The 19,484-nt window shown below is 48.9% G+C and overlaps 1 protein-coding gene across 1 annotated transcript in view; it reads left to right on the forward strand.

Annotated features, from left to right (window-relative positions):
• Positions 1 to 19,484, forward strand: part of TSPAN7 (tetraspanin 7) — a 124,002-nt gene that overhangs the window by 85,008 nt on the left and 19,510 nt on the right. Inside the window, exon 2 of the mRNA XM_080795160.1 lies at positions 16,483 to 16,671. Coding sequence (XP_080651286.1) covers positions 16,483 to 16,671 — 189 coding nt within the window. The remainder of the gene's footprint in view (positions 1 to 16,482; positions 16,672 to 19,484) is intronic.

Here is a 19,484-nt window from a genome sequence, read left to right on the forward strand (position 1 = left end):
GCACATGCGCCGTAGAGCAACTTGGTGGCTCTTGTCTTCACTCCTGGAATGTATTTGTACCTTCAGATCGCCCGTCATTGGTGGCCATGGGAGAGCAGATTGTTTCATTTCATGGTCCTTCGCTGAGGTCGGTGCTTACATGCCCCCATGCTCCACTAAGCAAGATCAGTGCTGAGGTGTATCTCGAAGATAACCCCAAAACTATCTGGCCTTTGGGGAGAATTAAGGGTGTTCTGCGGGCAGAAGGTAGACATCCAACTTTGGAAAGGGCTGGCTTCTAGATTTTCTTCTAAGTACCCCCAGCTAGAAATGCAACCACTTAGAAAAATCACCCTTGCTGCGCTAGTCTAACAGCAGTTGCTGCGGGTCAGGTTTGCTAGCTGGTGTCCTTTAGCGAAGCTCTGTGAATTACTCCCCCACTTGGATTAAGGAGAAGAGAACGCCCTGCAGTTAATACACCAACTCATCACAGTACATTTGTCCTGCAGAGTACAAGACAGATGGAAACCACAGCCTGCCAAGTGATCCAAGTGTAACAGTATTGATGGCTTGGTTTTATTTTCACTCTTTGATTTTTCACTCTTTACTCTCAGGGTTTGAATCCCAAAGAGCTCTAGACACGGCTGTTAGGTGTGCATGGAGTCCTGGGGTTTGTGGCGGATTGGATGGTCTGCTCTGATTCCCCTACATTTGGATGATACTAATAAAATCAGTTTTCAGGGGAACTTCACAGTTTGGAGTATCAGGTCAGGCCCAAGTCGGATACACAAAATAAAATGAATTAAGGAAAGCTCCATCGTGCAAGGGGACACGCTGATCATGGGGCCCTACTGGGGTTCTTACAAATATTCATTGGAGTCTATGAATGGAAATACTTATTAAAAAAAAGCTGTAAAGCACATTACAGATGTGATGATATTTTAATCTTCCCTGTTACATAAAATTCAGACACCATTTTCTTCCTCCTGCTGTCTCCGATGGTTATGTAATAACATTTCTTCATTCTTTTCCACTTGTGTTTTGAGGTCCTCTCTGAAAACACATTCAGTGAAAGACAAGAGTCACCCCTGTTACCGCTCGTTTCCTTCTTGTCAGTCTCGTCCTCTCCATGGATACTTACTTGTGGTTTCTCTCATTGTCGGTTAGTTGAGGTTTTTGCAATTTAAGTGAATGAAGAAGCAACACTTGCCAATATTACATTATCCCCGTTGTGTAAGGAGGGACCCTGGTGCAATGCCAGACTCGGTTTTTTATTTACTATGCCATTTACTTAAAAAAAAGGTTTTATGACTACCCTCTAGCCTTGCGGAATTGTTTCACATGCCTTTGATCCTCACGCTCTTTGTCCTCCCCAAAAGAATATGCTGACAAGTGGACACAATGTGACAGCTCTTCCTCTGTTGTGTTGTCCACATTTTCTCATTTCTCTCCCAACAGCCAAGCCCCCGTTCTCAGGTTGGTGGTGTCCCAGAAGCAGGACCAGAAGCCACCACTGGCCAAGCTGGCCGGTTGGAAGAGGGTTGGTAGGAAACCAGATTTGGCAGACGTTCAGTGTAGGCATGAGGGTGTTCCAAGGATCCAAGCAACCGCATCGGATTTGAAGGGAGAACTGCTTTGAATGGTCTTCAGAGTAGAGTGAGTTCTGCAACAGGCAGATTGCTTGAGGAGAGTGTCTTCATTTACTTGAGGTCACATGGCATCGAGCCTCACCTGTGGTCCAGGGCCTGAGCCATGTCTGGGGGAGAAGCTGAGGGAAGGATCTGGCCTCCCAGGGGTTGCCCAGTGCTGTCCACTCCTGGGTTACCCCAATTAGGTGGCTAGGACTTCGTCGTGTAAGCCGGTTCTGGCTCCTCGAGTGGGGTCTCTCCAAGGCCCCTCCTGGGCAAAGGGTTGTGCTGGTGACAGGGCTGTCTCCAGAGGCAGTGACTTGGTCTTCCAGCAGAACCTTCTGGTGCCGCATAGACTGGGGTGTTGAACTGAGGCTTCACAGTCCCTCCCTTATTCCCGGAGGAAAAGGATGGCCAAGCCTCTCCGCGGCAGGCATGGTAATTGGCGAGTTGCTCTGCTCCCAGCTTTTTCTGAGCGTCTCTCCTCCTAGCTCTTGCTGACAAGATGGGGCAGAGGGACGTGGTCAGGGCCCCGTCACCACTGATTGCATCAGAGAGGTCACCTGACCTGAGGTCGGCCCCTCGGGTCCTGTCCTGCTTGAATCGGCAGCCGGTATCCAGGGTGGCCTGTCACTCTCGGCTGGGTGTGTGAATTGGGAGTTGCGCTGATGGGAGGCTCTCGTCACTGTGTAGGGACAGCTACTCTGAACAGAGAGAGGGGAGTGGTCGGGGTGCGAGAGAAGCACACCCCAGAGCCCTTACTGTGGGGGCGCGAGAGGGTAGCTCTGGCTCCCATCCTCCGAGTTACCAGTCACCCGTGCCATCCCTTAAGATGCCTGCAGCCCTCCAGGAAACCCCGCTGTTTGCTCCAGGCGGCTTGTATGGCTTTTCCCGGAAGCCACAGGGCCCATGGTTATAATACTTTCTGATCAAACAACCCAAGGCAAAATGAGTTGGAAGAATAGTTGAGCAAAAATGACCATGCCCATTGATTTCCGGGGCCAGAATATATCTTGGTGCCTGCTGGTCCATGCAGTCCTGTGGCCACGGTCACTCCCAGCACATGCCAGGACTTCGGATGACTCTTGGCTTTGAGTGCAAACGTGGGGTAAGATCCGGTGGCTTCTGCCATGCCTGGAAAGACTGTCCTTGGTCATTAGCTGGTGCGTGGGCCAGGGAGGGCTCAGCAGATCTGGCCCTTTATAGGTTCCTTAAGGAGTGGTCAGCAGGCCCGTCACATGACACAAACACCATCCACCAGCGGGCAAGGAGTGCTGCTTTTCGCTGAGAAGCCTAGCTTTCTAAAATAAGTTGCTGATGGCAACTTTCAGGGAAGGGGGGGGGCTTCCATCTCTGGCCTCTGAGTTGGGGGCACCAATTCCCAACTTGTGCTTTCTGAGCTGCTGATCTGCTTCAGACCACAGCAGTCCTATTCATTTCTCAGCACATACTGGAAGCAGTGCAACAGCCCGTCATGCGCCTACCACCCTCGACTAGCGGTTTGTCTCCGTTTCCGTGTGCCTCTCCCGTCCTGTGCCATCTCTACAACCCCAGCGTCGAAAGTGCAGGTTCCCAGTGATGCGTCCGAGATGAGACCTCTTTGCTCTGAAAGGACTCCCTTTGAGCACATGTAGATATCCAGACCAAGCACTAGGTGCCCCAGGACACGCATAGGTAATAACACAGCCCCACGCGGGACTCATCTGTTGGTGGGGCGTGGGTTATGGGGATGCCATAAGGTGTCCACAGAGGCTTAGAATGCAAGGTAAAATGCTACTCCTAAGAGCTATGCGGAAAATCTAAAGCATGTTCAGAGGAGAATGAAATCCTTCCTGTCTTGGGGTGTCGGGAAAGGCCTTTTGGTGTGGAAAGGACATTTTAGTTACACTTGCAAGGGCAAGTAGGACCCAGCTGGGCAGCCATGGGACGGGGGCGGAGGGGAGCAGGTAGAACCAGCGTGGGCCACGCAGGAGCTCGCTTGCCAGTGGCAGCTTTGTCACCTCAAGGGCAAAAGGACGGAGCTGTTTTTGCCCCCATGACCATGACCAAGAGCTAATTACATAGCTTTTCTAAGGAGCTATGTGGTGGTTTTCTAGGGAACAGATTGCCGGCGCAATGTGGCATTCCTAACAACACCTTTTTAGCTACTTTCCTTTTTTACTGCCAATGTATGTCAGGTTTTTGACAGAATTTTTGTCTCTATGTGGAAAAGTATGAAGGTCACCTCTACAGCTTTTATAAATTTATCTTTAACCAGCTTCACCGATTCTTAAAATCAGCCAGTATTTGTGACTCTCAGGCAAGACAAGGTCGAGCGTGTGTTTGCCTCGGGAAAATAAAGAAATAAACACAGTTCCTCTTCGTTGCAACCTCATTATGCTGAACTGGTATTTCTGTTGCTGTTCATGTGGCAAGATTATGTGACCTATCCGTTCCTTTTGGAGATCAAAGGAAACGTAACTCGGAGTCTGGGAAAATGGTTTCCCTGGTCCCTGTGTTGCTAATGCGCCTATTCATTCATGTATGAACATCCAGGGAGATAATTGGCTGGGAAACGCGCAAAGCTTCCAGGACAATGGTCAGGGTCAGAATGACTTTTCAGGCGATTCTGCCTTTCCTGCTGGCTTCCCATCCATAGGACTTCTGTCCCACGGTTGCCTCTGGAGACACTGTGGGAGTGCCCAGAAAGCTGTTTACCTTCTGTTGTCACACTTCCCGAGACAGCCCAGTCCATTTTGGGCAATGCCTATTATTAGAAAGTTCTTCCCCGTATTGAGACAGAAATCTGTTTCTCTATAACTTTCCCCAATACTGGCTTAAATATAGACTTTTGAGGACTGACCTAGAAACACAGGCACCACGTCTAACACTGCTTCCAAAGAAAATGCCCTCACAGTTCCAAACAAGTAATGTATCAAAAATAATCTTCTGGAGCACAGCCCCATTCATAAGCAGGTGCATGTCCAGTAATGGACATGGGCGGCACGTGCCGGAAAAGGGGAAGGGAGGAGACCAGGGCTCACAGGGTCCGTCTGTAGGGTCCACCTCTTCACACCCCTGCCCACACCCACGTTTCCTGCATGCTGAACACTAGAAAGTACATACAGAGTTTCTGGAAATCAGTTCAGAATTCTGGTTTCCTCACACCCCATCCTTCAGAAGCACCTAGGCCATGTAAAGAAAACCAGGTTTCTCTCTACATTGCTCCCCTTCCTGGATCTCAGCCCTTGGGAGGTGGCCGGCGTTGCTGACACTGCCTTGGGATGCAGACAGTCGTGGTGGCAGGGGAAGCTGCCTTTGAGTTGGACAGAAGTGAATTTAATGCTGGGCTGTACCCCTTATTCCCATGCTTTCTTATTAGCTTTGTGACTTTGAGCAAATTGGCAAACCTTTCAAAGCCTTGGTATTTATTTGACTTTATTTTATTTTATTTATCAATGAGAGAAAGTGGGAGGAGGGGCAGCAGGAGAGGGAGAGAGAGAACCCCAAGTAGACTCCCCACTGAGCGCAGAGCCCAACATGGGGCTCAATCTCATGACCCTGAGATCACGATGTGAGCCGACACCAAGAGTCGGTCTCTTCACCGACTGAGCCACTCAGGCGCCCTACAAAGCCCCAGGTTTTAAAGGCCATCTTTCATCCGCAGAGCAGAGATTAAGGACAAATGTGGTGAAGCATGTAAGGAGTGCAGTACTGCTCAGGAAATGCCATTTATTACAGGCGTATACCCGGGTAACTGTGGACGCTGTCCTTAGTTTGTGAAGGACAGATCACCTCCTCCTGGCAGGCTGCGGGGTGGGCGGATATGTCATCACCGCCGTGGCTGGCAGCTCAGCCCGTCACTTTGGGTCGGAGCTACTTTGACAGTCAGGGCTTCAGAGCAGGTTCCCTTCGTGTATATTTCAGCCACAGACATTGTGGGGGTTTTTTTCCCCTCAGGGTAAGACCCAGAGTACTTCAGTCTCCTAAACTTTTCCCAGAAGGTGCTGCAGTTTTCCATGTGCATGCCAAGCTCTCCTGAGTCTTCAGATCGGTCCTCGTGTCGACTTGTGTGTGAAGTTCGTGACACTTGACATTCCTGGCTCATCCCATCGCATTCATCGGAGTATCTCTTCCCCAGCCTGGCTCATTTCGAGTATCAAGCTATTGCTTGGAGCAGAACATGTTTCCATTTCTATAGATTTGCCTGCTCGAAAGGGGAGAAATAATGGACAACATTTTTAAATAAGTCACTTACTGACTATGCCCACGGGTTTGGTTTTTTTTTTTTTTAATGTGGCATCCAAATTCTCAGGGTTGAGCATCAACCTGGCGTCATTGCCAGGATGCAAGACTGCGGCTTCTGGGCTTTTCTTACAGAGGCAGCAGGGGCAGAGGGCTGGGGAGAAAGAACCTTCTCCAGGGCAGGCGACCTAGCAAGACATTAAGGGAAGGCAGTGGTGGAGGGCCGGCCTTTCAACATCTATTCTGCTACTTAGAGTTGATGACCTCAGACAAGCGTGATGGGATTATTAGGAGACCGAGCTGGACAAAGCAGTTAAGCACTTAGCATAGTGCCCGGCTCGCAGTAAGCACCCCGTCCAGGCCTCCCCCCGCCCCAAACACACACACGTTGTACATATTTTAAGAGAAAAAGCTTGCTGATAGAAGCACTCCTCCTTCTCTCAACTCCTGACCTTCAATTATTGACCTCACGGAGCTCTAGGATGTAGGAGTTTCTAATTACATTTCCATTAGTGGATGAGACCTAGCCCTTCCCATGCTTGCTCACGCAGTCCCCCTGGTGGTCAGAGGCAGACACTCATGAAGCAGTGTGCTGCATTAGAAGCAAATTGGCCAGAGAATAGGTTTTTAATCTGAGTGCCAGCGCCTGGCCCTGTGAGAGTCAAGTCCCCTACCTGGCTTCCTTAGTGCAGGGCTAGTAACTGTTGATGTCCTGGCCTCCAAAGCTCGCTCCTGCCCACCAGCCTGTCCTCTTGTATCCAATCACATAACGTGTATTTACGGAGCCCCTGCTGTGGGGCAGGCATTTGGTTTGGCTTTGGGGGTTCATCAATAAACCAGGCAAAATCCCCTGACCTCAAGGAGCTTAAGATTTGTCTGGGGAGACAGACGAAGCAAGTAAATCCACTCGTGTTTGGAGATCGTAAGTGTAGTGAGAAAAACAGCAGGAAAGGGAGCAAGGCATGCTGGAGAGACAGGGTTCTAGGTTGAAGCCAGGTCATGAGAGAAGGGCTCACTGAAGAGCAGAGACTCGAAGAAATGAGGGATCTTGGAAGCCAAGGCAGAGGAAAGAGAAAGTGCAAAGTCCCCGCGGCAGGAACCAGGCTGGGAGTACTTGGGGCACAGCCAGCCTGTGAGGGCTGGAGCCAAAGCAGGGAGGGAGCCCCTGGAGGTCACATCAGAAGAACCGGGGGAGGGGGGTTGCAGGTGGAATGTGGAGAAGGGTTTCGAGCAAACCACTCATATTTTCGGACTCTCGTTTGAGCACGATCGCCCTGGCTGTGGTGTTGAGAACAGAGCCATGGGAGCAAAGGTAGAGGCAGGGACAGATGCCACGGACAGTGACTTGACCCAAGTGGTGTTCGTAGAGAGGATGAAGTATCCTCTTTGTGCTTTTCTGAAATAACTGATTTTGGTGGGGGGGGGTTGTGTTTTTTTGGTCAAGAACCTGTGTTACATAAAGTTAATTTTTTTCCCTGCGGTTTCACATGGGTGTGTGGTGTAGATATTCAAATACTGAGAGGAAAGTTCATTAAATCAGGAATAGAAGGGGGTGGCTTTTCTTTTCTTCCCTTAAATCATCTCAGGAGAAAGTTAGGACCACTGAAAGAAGACCGCCTTACTATTCGTGTAAGAATCTTGGTCTTCAGTGCTGCCTACGTGTTTCTTCCACGCGTTGTTTAACTCATCTCGTAATAGGCCCTCTTCTCGCATTATGTGTCATCTGTGCCAAGTTCATCTGAAGAGAGACCTGAGCTCCCCCAGACACCCCACCCCCTGAGTCCCCATCCACACGTAGCCAGTTCGAGCACAGGCCTTCAGGGATCACCTCTCTATGTTCTAGCATCTTCCTGTTGCCTTTCCACATGTATGTACATATCCATGGAAGACTGTGGGTTTGTCTTTGGTATTTTGGAGATGATAATCCTATATAGAAATGCTGCAAAGAAAGTTTTCCCTTTTGCAAATAATGGAACTGCTGGAAAGCTCAACCTGTTCAGCAGCCTAATCATGAGAGAGACATGTGCTTGTCAGATGTATGGACTCACCTATAGGACTGGTTTATCCATGTCCGTTCCCATCCAGTAACCCCCAAGGACACAGCGCCTGGAAGGGAGCTGAATTTGAAGACAAGAGATTGCCACTAAGATTCATTTATTGAACTCCCACCCTGTGCTCATCATGGGCCCAGTGGCTGGCTTTCGAATTAAAAATTGGGAATCACACTCAGTCAAGCAGTGATTCTATTAAATGCGCATTAGGACAGAATGTCTGAATGACCTGTTGTCTTGGGAGATCGGACACAGGATGTGGGTGAGCGAGGCTTTGGTGGATACAGAGGAGATAACGGACCTTACTTCGTCCCACGAGACTCTTCAGATCTTGACACACACACAATTAGCAATGCAGGACAGGGTAAATGTGCAGTCAGCAGAAACTATCTGTCCACAGGCATTAATAACGCAGGCGTAGCTCTTGTTTATAAGCTTATGCTGACATGATCTTCTCTTAAAATCTGTCTTCTTATTAGCGTGGAATTTGATCTATCTTTTCACAGCGCTGCTCCGGTCCCAGGTCGGGGACCCAAGGAAGGGAAGCAAAGGAAGGGGTTTCTCCCCACAGTACTTCCTTCAGTTGCTGGGCCAGCCACCTGCTAATGCCGCTGATAAGGCTGGTCATTGGTGCTCCCGCTCCCACCTGCCACTGCGTGTGTGTCCGCGGGTCCAACGGCTTTTAAACATGAGTGACAGCAACTTGGGGGTTCCACAGAGGCGGAGTGGCATAGAGGGAATCCCCCAGACATTAAACTTCTATCAGTTTAGACATTACAGCCGGTCCTGACTCCCAAGTACACAGATCTCCCCATAAGGGGCTTTGCTGCCCCAGTTCTTTGTAGGCGTTCACCTGTGTGCCCTGTTTATACACCTGGGCCATCCAAGAGACCAGAGGTGTGAGCTTTGTGCACTTGTTTCTTTTCCGTGCTCTTAGAGGCTGGAGGGTCAGGTAAGACACCCGGCGGTGGTGTAAATCACACTTCCTGTTTTGAACATTGGCAGGGAGAACTCAGTAATACTTACAAATGAAGAGTAACACTGAGAAGCTGCTCTTAAAATTTCTCCCAGATATAATGGAACATTTCTCAATGTGCTCATAAGCATGGAGCGAAATTCTCTTTCACCTCTGGGCCCTTTCTTTGTGGATTTTTTTTTTTTTAAGAGGGAGGAGACCTAAAGTCCAGAATCTTTTAGGGTAATATACAGGAAATGCAAAATCAATTCAGGGCTGCCCATTCTTTCTCATTTCCTAGTAGGATATATAGAGTCCCTAATAACTTGTATGGAAATTTCCCGTGACCCTTTGTTGGATAAGAATTAAGTAGAAAGTGGAACAGGTTGGGCTCACTTGAAGGGGTTTAGTAAGTCAAGTAGTGAAAGGCTCTTTGAATAAGTGGTCTTGAGTATGATTTTGTAGCTGTATAGCCCTGCCTTTTCCAGCGAGGTCCATTTCCGATGTCTCCACCATGTTCAAAGCCAGTTCTTAATTCACAAAGTGCCGCCAACATATTGATCAATTGCCACGACTTCCTGGGCCTCTAGGACTTTAGAGATCATTCTGTGTCCAACCAGCCACCTGCAGGAGCCCTTCCCCAGCTAGCTTCCCCCAGGCTAAGTACGAAGCCCAGCCAGCAGAGGCCATTGGGGAACACACTTGACCACTGTGGTCTGCATCCTAGGGACCAGGTGGGCTAGATCTCGCCCCTCTGAGGACCCCTGGGCAACTGAAAACAACACAGGAAACTTACACACCGGAAGGGCTCCTATAGACGTTTGCCAGGAACAGTCCTGTCCTTTCACAGATGGAGAACTAAGGCACAGATCTGCAACATGACTGGCGCAAGCTGGTGGTTGCATATTTAAGACATCTGGGAGAAGGACGGAAGCGATGTTTGATAGACTTAAAGCATTCCAGGAGCCGTTGCCCATGACACGCTCCGCTGCTTTTCTACGCACGTGAAGAAAGGCCTGTGGTGAGCCCACAGCAGGAGCCGGAATTCCTGACTTTTCAGAGTGCTGTTCAAAGCCCTTTTCATATTTTCAGAAGCATCTACGTATGATCTGTTCGACAGTGTGTATATCAGACCCTGGGCACTCACTGATAAAATCCAAAGAGAAGCTCGAGTTTTTGACAAATCACTCTGGGCTCATGCCGTAGCTCCCATAATTTGAATTCTAGGAATTGGCTACAGGATGAAGTAATATTTAAATATAAAGTACAATTGTAGTGGGCGTGGCTGGCTGTATAAATGAAGAGTACCGGGTCAGCCCGTGGGCATCCCTGGAGCCCATGAACTGCGCTGACCTTTTGTTTGCATCTTGAGGGGAATAAAAAAGTCTCTTTCTTCCATGTCTTCTACTTCTCCTGTCGGCAGCCACTTTCGCAGACTTGTCCATTCGCTTGGGCGTCTCCTCACGGTTCCCCCCAATTCTGGCATCATCCCCCGACATTCTAGTGACTCTTTTCCTCCAGCCCCGTCCTTCCCACCATCCTCTGCTTCCGTTTCCTGAGACACATCTTTCCCTCGGCTGTCACTTCCAGCCTCAGCCCCTACCTGCATCTCTGACTCGCTCCCAAACTGCAGTCTCCCCTCCACGAGGGCCTTCGGAATGCCCCCCGGATGGCCTTCAGTCACGTGAAACCCAACCGAAAACAGGGCCGGGACCAGACAGTCTCTGGGTTCCCTAACGGTTCTCAAACTCAGTTTAAATGATCAGTGTTTAAGATCATCTCAGTTCTCTCCCTCTTCTCAACTTCCCGCTTTCCCTTTTAATGCTCGCACTCATCTCCCTCTCTTCCACACATACCACAGCCTTAAAAGTGAGGGAGGAGAAGGGTTGAGTTGGCTAACATACCTGCCTAGAAAGAAGCAGCCCAAAGCATAGGTCTTCTTGCTCTTAAGATGACCTGTCATCTTCATATAAAAGGGAAAGCTTGTTGTCACGCGAGTGACTTTAGGAATGTTTGAGCGTCCGTATAAAACTGCAATGGCTGCTCCCCTGGGCACTTTTCTTTCCTTCTCTTTCCCGGCAACCACTTATCACCTCCGAAAGCCGGCAGAACAGTGGGCATTCCGTCCAGAGACGAGCCGACTTTCCTACTCCCACTGGTGACAGTTTGTCAGTCACAGGGAGGCCCTAATAAACTTTCTCGTGCTTATTTTCCCAGTGGGCACGTCCCTAAATAGATTTGCAAGTGAATAAGCATGTTGAGTTGCAGATCCTGTTTTAGTGTCTCAATGTTAGAGCTCGAGGGGAGCACTGGAAATCAGCTTTTTCCACCTCCTGAGCTGCCAGAAAAGGGAACCGAGGCCCAGAAAATTTAGGTGATCTGCCCCAAGTCACACAGCTAATTTGTCATAAACCGCAACTAAAGGCCCGGGGTCTTGACTCCCAGCCCAGAGCTCTTCCCTTCACCTACCTTTTAAATAAATGCACTGGCTCGCCTTCTACCCGTCAAGGTTCTCAAGCCCACTGGAAAGCTCCAATCAATTCTGCCTCTTAGCCCAGCCCCGGATTTTCACAAATAACTTGTAATAAAATCCTAAGTTGTAAGTATGACAGACTCACACTGTTACTTCTTCAAGTTTGAAGAGAAAACCATGATGTGGTGGGAACTGCTGGTTTGTCTGCCTTTCTGGTCGCTTTATCTCCCTGTGTACAAAATCAGGTTGGAACACCGGGCAGAGCGCCCTGCCCCGCCGTCTCCTCTCAGCATCGAGCTTCAAGTAAGAGGGGGCCGAAAGCACGGTTTGCTTGGCTGCTACTTCAAAATCTAACTTCTGAGGACCCTGTCTCTAATGATTTAATTACTGTTTAATCGTTATTGAATTATATTTGTTTTAATTATGATATGGCTGGAGTTTCTGTGTCATGTGGTTTTTCCAAGTTAGAGAATCGTCTGGAGTCGGGGCAGAACGCTTCACAGTGCCTCTATGTGGAGTCGCCAGGGGCGAATTCACTGGGAAGCTTCTGGGGTGACGGATCTGTGACCTTCACCCACCATGCTGTCTAGCTGAGCTTTCGGCCTACGATTTCTTCTGTGTGTTTCTTTAGACTGATTTTTTTGTTCCTGTGCTTTCTATCCCAAATGGCTTCTTAGGATGGGGTGTCTTCGAGAGAGCCGGTGCTGCTCTAATTCAACTTTTGATGGTCCTTTTTTTTTTTTCTTTCATTGCATAATACATGGGTTCATGAGCCCCACCTACAAGAACAGATACGCATTATGCCAACAGTGACCCAAGTGCCTGTTTTGTATTTCATGCAATTAAGGAAATAAAGAGGGCAGGGACTTGGCTCCATCAGCCCCAAACCTGGCTCAGACTTTCATGGGTGTGAGAGATGCTGCTGCTGGTGCTCAGTCAGAAGGCTGTGGTCCGTGTGCAGGGGAGGCGGTGGGCTCCAGTGAGATGCCTGTGGGCATGTTGGCCTGGTGGGGGGCAAAGGACCGCACGGATCTCTGCCATCGCTCCCCCAGTGTCTACTTCCAAATGAGAATGGACCTCAGGAAATCTCTTCCACAGCATTTTGGACACCCCATGCAATGTTGGCCAACCTACCCATAGTATCCTTTCAGTAAGATTTTAAGGTAATGTGAGCCATCGCATTTTCTAGTTCTGATCTACATTTTCTGGTGCTACCATTGTAGCTTTCGTGGCCTCCTCACTAAGCCTAAATTACAGGTAGTCACAAGTACTCTACTACCCACATACTCTGAGCTGCACCGGAAGTACACAAAATGTCAAGCTGCCATGACAGGCTAGGAATGAAAGGAGACCCTGAGCCTCAGCCTGGCTAGTACTCCTGGTGGGCAGCAGGCCTGCCCTCCTGACTCATGGTTGACATGGGCATGTGTGAGGTGGGGGCGGCACCTTCCCCAGGGCACTCGTGTAGGCTCTGACCTGTAGGCTCTGATCTGTCCCCTCTTGAGGCGCCATGTTGGCCGCTTGCTCATGGAGTCTTCTGAGAAAGAAGCAAAGCTTCCCTAAAAAGCTAAATCAGCGACGCACTGATGGGTTTAGAAATTGCAGGGCTCTGAGGAGCTCAGACCCAAAATTGCTTCGGTGAGCCCTGAGCCTACTCATGGTGACCAAAAGTGGAAGAGGTGTGTCAGAGGAGCCTGGGCATTGCTTTTCACCCTGTGGGTGCTTATAACGGTGCACGTAATGGGGAGCATGCGCGTGCATGTGTGTGTTGACAGGAAAAGAAAGAAAATCACACACTGTATAACAATGACTTTTGACTTAGGCTCGTCCTTGTAGGTTTCTTATCCTTGGTGAGAAGTGTTATTATAGTAGACAAAATGAGAGAAAGTACGAGTTTGTGTTTCAGCCCTTGGCTTGTCTATTTTTCCTTCAACTGCCTGGCACTTTTGTCCCATACTTGCAGATGACAATGCCTGTACCATTGAGGGCTCTTCAGAGAGATTCAGAGTATAGCAAGTCGATAGCTAGCAGGAAACTTCTTGTCCCTTCTCACATCCACCTTTGCCTGTCCATTCATTCATTCATTCATTCAGCAGACATGTACTGGCCACTGGTCATGTGCAAGACACATCTCCTGCCCTCAAATGGGGTGGGGGTGTGTCACGGTCCTGGATGTGTGGGGGGGGATGATAGGGCACCACATGACAGCGGCGTAGTACAGAATAAGTTCTGTGTAAGGAGACCGGGAGGAGTGGGTACTGTATGCCATACGAGTTAAGGAGGTAGACAGGTGGTGATAAGAATGGGAAGAATTCTCACCGAGAGGATCATCATGAGCAAAGGTTGAGAAGTAGTAAAGCACAGGAAATACAGAGAAAACAGCTCAGTTTTACCAGACCGCACAGAGCGCCTAAGGAGGAGGGAGGGAGATGCGGTGCACAGGTGGCTTCAATGTGTGCAGAAGGCCTTGTGTGATTGTGGGGTTCGGCTTTCCAAACACAGAGTTGGGCCATTGGGGATGTCTGAGTGTGAGAAGAGCAACACTGGAGAAGGCCTTTTCTCTCTGGTCTGTTCTTTGATTCCTAGCAGACAGGTGACGGATGGGGCCCATCTGTGCCAGTCTCCACGTCATTAGGAAAAAGAGTTCCTTAGAGGATGACTGGCTTGGTCTAGGTCAAGATACTGGATGACTTTTCTCCCACACAATGTGGTGCCCACAGCGTTGTGTTTTTTTGCTCCCATGGGCAATCTTTAAGAGGCACCTCTGAGGTGTGCACAGATAGCTCTTTAATTTTAATATAATTGACATTTTATGAACATTTTAACAAAGTTGATGTTACAGGTTTTGTAATTTACCAGAGAGCACTGTCTTACATGAAGCAATGGGGGCCTTCAGAGAAATTACTTTTTGAAATGAGAAAAGAGATCAAAACGTTAATACCGTTACCCTTAAAATCTGGATTTGGGTTAACTTTGATATACCGCATATAATATTTGTTGTGGTAGCGAGTGCACTGTATAAAGTGACTGGCCACAGAAATCTAAGCCATCTGACTTCTCTTTGGTCACCAAAGCCACCGCATCCCAACAGCGTGTGTCCGAAGCATGATGAATCCCAGTCACATGAGAGAGCGAGTCTGTCGAGGAGGCGTGTCTTCAGCCTAAACAGTACCTGGCTGAACTGAATTCTTGGTTTTGATTAGTACCTCGGCACCGTGACATTTACAGCGCTAGGCAGATAATGATAGAAGTGGGAAGTAGGGGAGTAGGTTTTTCTCTGGTTCCATTTTAAGGTCCCTCACAATATCCACCTGATGGAGAAGTTTTGTCGGTGTGTGATGTTTGAAGGACTCTTATGAGGCAGAGGTGCTAAGACTCAGAGAAGTGAAATGGCCGTGTTTGGCACTGGGACATAAAAGATAGCCCAGGCACTCTCCCTTCTCCCTAATGTTCACTGCGTTCTCACCCCTAATGAGTGGAGAGTTGATTCTCAATTTTGCTTCTGGTGCATTAAAAGCATTTTACGTTTCCATTTTATGCTTCCCTATGGCAGAAGAGGCTGTTCAAGGCAGCTACTTTCTTTAGCAACCACCAGGTGTCAGCAGAGGACTTGAAACTGGGGGCAGGCTCCATCCTGGGTTTTCTTAACTAAAGGAAGCATCCCCAGTTGGAACTTTTCAAGGGCGGTAGACCTCCGCTGGGCCACCTTCTTCCAAGTATTAGTGTCAAATGCTTTCTCCACATTCATCCACCTTCCCCTTATAAAACTAGCACCAGTGCCTCAATCCGTTCCTGACTGGAAGCTTTTAATTCTTTCATGGTGATGGTTCTAGAGAGTAGAGAGGCAGCTGGGGTGGGGATAGGGGAATATCACTATCACCAAGCTCTTGCTTTTCCCGCTGATCCCTTCCTCCAAATGGGTGGAGCGCGCCACAAAGAGAAACAGTCTGATGGTGGATCTCGGTGGCTCCAGACTGCGGGGCTTTTCGGAGTGTACAGGAAAGAGGCACGGGCATCTTTACTGGCCCCGCTGTTTGCTTCCTCTTGTAGCACATACTTGGGACAGTGTGTTGATGGACGGGGGAGACCTTGGCAAAGTGGGTGTTGATTTGTACCCTACTGCTTTGCTCATGTTTCTCACCACACCTCCTCCCTTGGACGGCCAGGCTGGACAGGAAGCTGAGGCATTTGCTTTAGGACATCGGGCGATAGAGTGGGACAGAACTTGGGAAAGGGCTCCCTTGGACACCCAGGCTTCTTTCAAGCCTCACAAGGTGTCAGAAGAGGTGGCATTTAGAGGGCTGTCTGTGTGAGCAAGTGGCTAAGCTATTGGAAAACTGAAGTCGAGACCGGCTGGGGGGTAGAGACACAAAGTCAACCTCTGGCTTTAGCAGCTGAAGCCGCTGGGTCGTGTGGCCTACTACAGGTGGAGGGTAAGGTGTGACATGTGACCCGAAGTCTATTCCCTAAAGTAAGGTCCTGACTGATGCAAGGTCTGGCAGTTCAGACATACTGTGGCAATTTCCTTTGGACCAATCAGTGGGATTTGTCAAATCGCATTAAAGCTAATTCCAGGAATAAATCAGATTTTTCTGTTGTTTTATGTTGAATAAAGCACTGGAAAAAAGACAGTATGTTGATAGGGATTCAAAAATACTTTGGATGTTTTGCTTTTGTAAAGATCTTTGTTCTAACAGGACAAGAAAATCATCTTGCTCCTTAAAACATCATGCAAAATGTCCTTAAAACGTACCATATCCACATGCGCCGTTGAAGAGGACAGCCAACATTCTTATTGACCTTAATGCCCAGCTCGGCATTGGGTCATGGCTCTCTGACCAGGCCCGGGAGGGCTCTCAGATCAGTATTAGCATGAACACACATTTTTCACAAACAGCTTTCAAAAAAGGTTTCTTGTCGGCTAGACTTCCAATCCAAGTGGTAACCGCATATGGCTTTGTGTAAGGGCCAGATCTAATTGTACAAAACCCAGTGTCTTCAGTCTGGGGTGGCTTGAGCCACACTTCCCACTGCTTCAGGGGCTCCTGCACCAAATGCCACTTGCCCACGGAAATGTGAGTCTTCACATCCAGGCCACATCACAGTGTTGATTTTCATCTTCACAGTTTCATAGTCCCTCTCTCCTCTCCCCTCCCCCCACCACCTTTTCAGATCACTGGGGTGATCCTGTTGGCTGTTGGAGTCTGGGGCAAACTCACTCTGGGCACCTACATCTCCCTGATCGCTGAGAACTCCACAAATGCTCCCTACGTGCTCATCGGAACTGGCACCACTATCGTGGTTTTTGGCCTGTTTGGATGCTTCGCGACCTGCCGTGGTAGCCCGTGGATGCTGAAACTGGTGAGTCTGTCACAACATAATGCTGCTCTTTCAACAACTTTGTGAAAAAATTTAAATCACATGAAAGCGACATGGCCCTTCTTAAAGCCACCCACAAGCCAATACGCATGGACGCTAATTTTAGTCCAGACTCTTACCTAATCCACCCTTTACCCCCTTAGAGGACAAAACAACCACAAACACAGCCTGGCACCAGAAATTCTGGTTCTGGTCCCTCGAGGTAGGTGGTGACAAAGCAGCGGCCTGTGATTTCCAGAAGCCATTTATATCCTCATGGCGAGATGCCTTGGTCTAGTTCCGAACTGCTTCTTAGAAATCTCTTCAGGTGTGTGGCGTGCAGCTTTGGTGGGCAGGGCAGCCTCTGGAACATCAGCAGCCTTTCGGCTTCAGGTTCGCACTGGAGAAATACCTTCTGCCTCCTTGAACTTGGCCGTGCTTGGCTGCGTGGGCACGCTCTTCTCTCAACCTGTGTACTCCGGCTCAGAGCTATGAGTGCGGCTCAGCCAGAGCTTCCACCCCCTCAACAGAGGGTTAATGCTGTGCCAACTGTTGGCTACCAGGCCCAGGGCTGGGCGCCTTTACCGCAATAGGACACACACAGCGTGATATTTCCCAAAGGGTAAGGGGCAGGCTGTCACAAGGCTGTTACCATGATTCTTAATTTTTTTGGTAGACTTCTTGCCTAATTATCCACTCACCGCCCATGCTCTTCATCGGTGAGTATTAATGTTAAAGGATTTTATAGATCAAAGGTAGCAAGGGCCTCTCCTCAAAAGAACATTTTGTTCAAAGACATTTCTTTCAGACGCCTCATTTTGTGAAAGGGGAGGGTGGAGAGTCCCTCAGTGCTGTGGTTAGCCCTAGGTTAGGGTGACATTGAATACCTTCCAGTGACAGATATGGGGGAGAGGGTGACTCACTGCAAAGGAACCACCTTCCCGAGTGGCACTGAGCAGTCTCTCTCGACAATCTCGTGGAGGTAGCAGTTGCTCTGGCTCCTTCCGTTCTGCAGACCAGGCAGGAGGCCGATGGCCCGGCCAGCACGGATTCTTCCAGGTTGGTGGAAGAACCACAGTGAGGCCATACAGAGGCATTTCTGCTGCTGTCACCTGCCACTCCATGCTAGTGCCCTGGGTCCACCTTCTAGAGCTTCTTCCAAGCACCGGTATCTCTTTTGGTCTAGTCCTCAACTCTGCATGCCTTCTTCCATCACCTGGGCAGCTTTTCAAAAACACCTTTGCGAGGGGTTCCACCTCCAGCCAGCTGAACTAGAATGTGTGGCGGTGGGGGCGGGGGGAGGCTGGCACCACATTCTCCGAAAGCTCTCCTGGCGATTTGATGCTACAGCAGGGGCGGAGAGCCTCCCACTTAGTGCAATGCGTAGCAAGGGGAGAATTCACCTCAGAGGCATAGAAAAGAAAGATGGCTAAGAATCCATCTGTCCAGACAAGAAGGGAGGAGACCTGGCTTTGGTCTTTAGTGGCAGGGATGTAACCTCTTTGGGCCTCTGTCCCTATGTATGAAAGAGTGCGTTGGACTCTGCTGAGGGACGTTCCAAACCACTCTGCCTTTTTCTGCTACCACTTGTGAGCTCCCTGAGCCTTTGGGGAGAAGTTTTAGGGATTTCATTTAGTTTTTGGTTTTGGTCTTTGAAAAAACCATCAGTTCCTTTTCTCTGCTAGATGCCATACTGGGTGCATAACCTGCCCAGCTTCACCCAGCTAGTGTGGGGACAGCTGGGACTGGAACCCACACATGTCGCCTTCCAAAGCCAGAACTCTGTCTACTATAGTATTTTCACATGGAGAAAACCCGACCCCTACCACTTGTACTTAGTACAAGCTTTCCCCAGTAGGCTTTTGGCCAAGGTCTTCTGAAGGAGAAGCAGCTGTTCTCTGGAAGCTTCTGGAAACAGGGAATTTCCCAGAGACAGGAAACTGCTGATCTGGCAGACAAGAGCGGAGATCACTTGATTAACTGTCAGTCTAGAATTTTATGGTCTTCATTTAACCTCATTAATTGCAAAGCAACTGAAAATAACTGTTTCCACTTTATGGAGGCCCAGTGTGGCTGCCTCTTTCCTAAGAGTTAGCCCACAACAAAGCTAGGACCTAAACCATAAACTTCTGACCATGTAGTCAATTGTCCTTTTTCCCCCCTGCCTCCTGGTGGTTACTTTCCCACAGGACTTTCTGGTGGGTTGTAGGCCTGGTGTGAGACTCTCTGCGGAGTCACATGTGCTTCTCACTGCATTGTGTACTAAGTTGAGAGACCAAGGTCATGTACGTGGAGCATGCTACTCAGAACTATGTTTGCTGTTTTACTGGCTGTGCTATAAGTGTGTGTAGAGACTTTTGTTAAGGTTTCAAAACTGCCCTTTTAAGCCAGTCTTTCCTCCTTTTAACATATGTGCCACTAGCCAAGAAGAATAATTTGTGATCCCGTGCACATATGTACACTCTAAAGTAAGTAATGTGACCATGTCGAGTCTATCCAAATTCTACAGCATCACCTAGGACCATTCCAAACATTCAGAACTGTTGTATTTCATTTTGAGATGAGAAGAAACAGATTGTAAGACATATGTCTTGTAGGATAAGAATCCCTTCTCTTTCCTTTTATCTGCTTTTCAAAGGCACAAAAATGGAAACACTTAATGTCTCATAAGTACCATGTAATTTATCCCTGAAGTAAGTGCACGCGCGTGTGCGTGCACCACACACACACACACACACACGCACACACACATACAATTAACTTGGAAAGTACGGGAAGCATGAAATGAATAAGAAGCATTAAGGGTTTCAGATACT

The sequence above is a fragment of the Martes martes genome, assembly GCF_963455335.1.
Source record: "Martes martes genome assembly, chromosome: X".
NCBI lineage: Eukaryota > Metazoa > Chordata > Mammalia > Carnivora > Mustelidae > Martes > Martes martes.